The sequence below is a fragment of the Cicer arietinum genome, chromosome 1 (genome assembly GCF_000331145.2).
Source record: "Cicer arietinum cultivar CDC Frontier isolate Library 1 chromosome 1, Cicar.CDCFrontier_v2.0, whole genome shotgun sequence".
Classification (NCBI taxonomy): Eukaryota; Viridiplantae; Streptophyta; class Magnoliopsida; order Fabales; family Fabaceae; genus Cicer; species Cicer arietinum.
Window position 1 is genome coordinate 14387787 of NC_021160.2, and position 5327 is coordinate 14393113.

The following is a 5327-nucleotide window of genomic DNA, read 5'->3' on the forward strand; positions in this document are numbered from 1 at the left end:
ATAACAGATCATGTGTAAAAAATATCTTAGACAACGTAGATGGCCGCACAGTACGTAGAGGATATTAGGGTTCGCAACGTATATAATTATTTGAAAGATGTATTTTACAGCGCTTGTGAAAAACGCGCTGTAATAGGTAGTTAAATTCAATGAAAGCGCATGTGTTTTACAGCGCTTGTGAAAAAAGCGCTGTAATAGGTAGTTAAATTCAATGAAAGCGCATGTGTTTTACAGCGCTTGTGAAAAAAGCGCTGTAATAGGTAGTTAAATTCAATGAAAGCGCATGTGTTTTACAGCGCTTGTGAAAAAAGCGCTGTAATAGGTAGTTAAATTCAATGAAAGCGCATGTGTTTTACAGCGCTTGTGAAAAAAGCGCTATAATAGGTAGTTAAATTCAATGAAAGCGCATGTGTTTTACAGCGCTTGTGAAAAACGCGCTGTAATAGGTAGTTAAATTCAATGAAGAAAGATGTATTTTACAGCGCTTGTGAAAAAAGCGCTATAATAGGTAGTTAAATTCAATGAAAGCGCATGTGTTTTACAGCGCTTGTGAAAAAAGCGCTGTAACTGATTCGCGAAAGCGCTTCCGTTTACAGCGCTTTTTTGACAAGCGCTGTAAAATCCTTATAACGTGATGCGCAAACGTTATATGACCTACTACAGCGCTTGTTTTACAGCGCTTTACATAAAAAGCGCTGTAATAGGTTCCGTTATTTTTAAAATATAATTACAACAGCGCTTGTGTTTAGAAAGCGCTGTAAAATGGGCGCTGTTAAATGTCATTTCTGGCGTAGTGAAAAGTTTACAAATTTTTAAGTAAAAAAATGTTTATTACCATATTTTATGATAAGTTAAAGTTAATCTTTAGCAAAAACTGCCTATTAAGAATGTTTATTGTAAAAATGTTAACCCAATATCCTTCCAAAAAATGTTAAGCAAATAAAATAATTACTTTTGAAATATCAAATTATTCTAATAAATGAAGAAGAAAAAAAGTCCAACAATATCCTAGTAAGAAGCACTAACAACAACCTTATATATATATTTATTTGGTTGAAAAAATAAAAATAAAAATTTCAAAATAATTTAGTTTTAAAATATTATAATTTCCTTTTATTTTAAATTTTTTAGATTATATAAAATGCCAAAAATACCATAATAATAAAATAATAGATATTCTTAAGAATTAATTATTTATATTTAAATTTTACATCAACTTTTATTGTTTTATTTTTCTAATTTATATTTATATTTTATTATATTTCAAATTTATATATTTAACTAGAAAATGGGTAGTTATAATTAGATTTGTTGCCAATATAAGAACTTTGACTACGTATAATTTATTGAATATACAATTAACATTTGTTTCCTAAAATAAAACTGACCCTATTCCATTTAATTTGCACATATAAATACAAACCAAATCAAAGCCATAACACACATCAATTTCAAATATCTCCCAACCAACCATGGCAACTAATACTTATGCCATGTTGTCAATTTCAATTCTTATGGCTATGTTATGCCTATCCAAAATCAAATGTGAAAAATCACACAAATTACAACCGTTATTTAGTTTCCCAAAATCACTAGCCTCAAAGCTTAGTCGTGACCCACAAATCCTTTTAGAAGCCTCAACCGATTATGGGCACATAATTCACAAAAGCCCTTATGCAGTTTTGGAGCCATCATCTATCGATGATATTGCAAACTTGATTAAGTTCTCAAACTCACTTTCTAACCCATTTACCATATCTCCTAGAGGAAAAGCCCATTCAGTTCTTGGACAAGCCATGGCACAAAATGGGGTTGTGGTGAATATGACTCAACTTAATGGGTTTAGAAATGGATCAGGGATTGTAGTGTCTAATTGTGATGTGAAAAGCCCATTGGATTGTTATGTTGATGTGGGTGGGGAACAATTGTGGATTGATGTTTTACATGCAACAACTAAACTTGGACTTGCACCTCTCTCTTGGACTGATTACTTGTATTTAACTGTTGGTGGTACACTTTCTAATGCTGGAATTAGTGGACAAACATTTAGATTTGGACCTCAAATCTCCAATGTTCTTGAATTAGATGTTATTACAGGTATTATCACTTTATTCAATTAATTTTTTTGGTCTCAATCTTGCTTGGTTTTCGTTTATATTGATACTATGAAATTTCATTTGTTTGGTCAAAATAATTTTATTTTGTTGGTCTAAATAAAATAATGGTTGGTCTATATAACTATTGGAGTGGCCTTTAACAAATGTCGATATTGTTATATTAAATATTTTGTCGTGATTTTGAATCGGTATGAGTTAATTATGATAAAATTTATCATATATTTTAAGATAAAAAAATTATCAGAATGATAAACAATAGTTGGTCAAAATGATTAATGCTAATAAAAATTTGGTTGTTTTTTTTTTATATATATATCAACAGTAAAAAATAACTATTATGTTCTGTGTTTCTATATTTGGTATTGTTTTTCTTAACAAAATATGGGATGTTGTTACAGTTTTATCTTATAAACTTCTTTATTTGAATTATAGGAATAGGTAACAAAATATTGACAAGAATAATTACCTATTATCCTTAACTTATCAATTTAATTAGTAGGCTGTGTGATTTAAATGATTATTTAATATTAAAATAAATTATTAAATTGGTCCACATTAAATTTTTAGATTAGCCTCTAACTTTAGACATCGAGCAATATTTTTAGATTTTAAGTTAATTTCTAGTTAATTAGTTAATTTATTTTGGAGAAAACAAGAGACTTTTTGTAAGCTATTTTAAACGATAAATATTAATTGGTAGTATAAATCTTAAATAAATAAAAAATTAGCAACGAAAATTTGTGAAAGAAAAATTGAAATTCTTCTTATTCTACTCGTCACTAAATTTAGTGAGGGAATAAGCGAGATCCCTCATTTGTACATTACTACATGTCATGAGTTTATGGTAAAAAATTGATTTTCATATATGCATTAGTACATTACTACTGAACAATATATAACTATTCTATATAACATTAGTAGAAAAAAAAAACTTTTCTATTTAATGAGCATTTTGTGTATAGATATGAATGATTGTTTAAAATCAGGCTGAAAATAATTTTAACTACACATGTCATGAGTTTATGGTAAAAAATTGATCCCTATCGATTCTCTTCACTTCCAAACTATCCAAAAGGATGTTTTATTCATGCAGCATCAATAAATATTAAATAATTTGAACTCAAATGAATATTATCATTTATATAATAAAGCTTTATATTTCCCAACACACAAATGAGTAATATTGTTATGTCATGTTTATATGTGGTTTTTTTAAAGGGCAAGGTGAGTTTGTGACTTGTTCAAGAGAGAAGAACTCGGAGTTATTTTATTCTGTACTTGGAGGATTAGGTCAATTTGGGGTGATAACAAGAGCAAGACTACCTCTTGGACCTTCCCCAACAAGGGCAAGTTTCATCATTCTTTATTTTCATTAACCTATTTATATTTAAACGTTCAAACTATCAATAATCAACCGAGAAAGAAAAAAAGATATGATATTGATTGTATATTCCATTATTTATAAAGTTTTGCTTTAATTGTTTGTAGGCGAAGTGGCTGCGTCTAATCTACGATGACTTTTCTAAATTTTCGACAGACCAAGAACATTTAATCTCATTCAATAACAAAAATGATACCAATGCAGCAAATTATGTGGAAGGCATTCTTCTATTTAACAAGCCACTATTAGATCTTTCCTTTTATCCAACTCCTGATCAGCCAAGGATAAAATCCTTGGTAACTAAAAGTGGCATTGCCTATGTTATAGAGCTTGTCAAATATTATGACACAAATTCTCAACCACGTGTCGACGAGGTAATTTCAAACTTAATTTGTTTGCTATTTTCTATTGTCTTACTCTATTGATCCTAGAGAAATATTTTTATTTAAAATTTGATCTATCATTGTTTTAATTAAGATTCGAATTCAGATACTCTTAATCAATTTGACTTAAACTGAAATTCATTAACAACTTAAATTCAATTAATTAATTTGCTAAATACATTTTTACTTAAATGTACTTTTGATCTCTCTATACTGAGAAAGAAAAAAATTAGTCCCCCAATTTATGAATCTAGAATTTTAGTCCATTTGTTTCACAAACTTTCAGGATTTTTATGTCTACCACTTAATTTAAAGCTTATTTTTATGATGTAGAATTACATTTGATGGTGTGATATTACTAGTTTGAAACAAAAAGTGAACCATAAATCTCATGAAATATATTTCAGTTTATTGATCAAATGTAAATATCTTCTAACAAAATTCACCATTTTTAATCCAAATCAACAATGTTATGAGGAAAACTCTTAACACTTGTGAAACGGGAGACCAAAATCCCAAATTTAAAAAAGAAAAATTAAAATCATATTTTAGTTAAATGAAGATTAAAAGTACAATTAAATTTATATTTTTTTATTCGTAATATAGATATATGAATCAATATTAATTTAATTTTAATTAATTATGTCATTGTTTGTTGACCAATAGGAAGTTGACAATTTGATCAAAGGATTGAATTTTGTTCCTACGTTCATGTTCCAAAAAGATGTTACATACGAGGAATTTCTAGACAGAGTTCATGTAGAGGAATTAGTTCTTAGGTCAAAAGGACTTTGGGAGGTTCCTCACCCTTGGTTGAATATGTTCATACCTAAATCTAGAATTTCAGATTTTAATGAAGGTGTCTTCAAGGATATTATTCTCAAGCAAAATCTTACTCCTGTAATTCTTCTATTCTATCCAATGAACCGAAACAAGTAAGTTTGTTATGTGTTTATTTAGCAATTACCATTTTCCAATTATCTTATAAAACAAAGACACAAAATAATCATTTTACAATTTTCTTATATGAGAGTTGATCCTTGTCTTTGACATCTGGAGGACATTTTATTCATCTCAGAATTACATACTTATGTGAGTCTTAATTTAATAAGTATATGAATTGATAATTTACAGGTGGGATGATAAGATGTCAGCAGTTATACCAAATGAAGATGTGTTCTACACTTTAGGTCTTTTGAATGCTGCAAGTGGTTTAGATGAGGTGAAGGCATTTGAGGCCCAAATCCAACAGATATTACAATTTTGTAATGATTCTGGTATTGAGATTAAACAATACCTTACAAGAAACAAAACACCACAACAATGGATTCAACACTTTGGCACCAAATGGCAACTTTTTGAAGATAGAAAAGCTAAATTTGATCCCAAAAGAATATTATCACCCGGACAGGGGATATTTCAGTAGACAAAGTACTAGGTTTCAGA

The 5327-nt window shown here is 28.8% G+C and overlaps 1 protein-coding gene across 1 annotated transcript; it reads left to right on the top strand.

Moving 5' to 3' along the window:
* Positions 1-1514: 1514 nt before the first annotated feature.
* LOC101511484 (cytokinin dehydrogenase 2-like) lies at positions 1515-5327 on the top strand. The gene is made up of 5 exons (XM_004488017.3): positions 1515-2097; positions 3336-3463; positions 3606-3872; positions 4548-4816; positions 5016-5327. Exons 1-5 carry the CDS (start codon positions 1515-1517, stop codon positions 5305-5307), a joined length of 1539 nt encoding a protein of 512 aa, XP_004488074.2. The 3' UTR covers positions 5308-5327.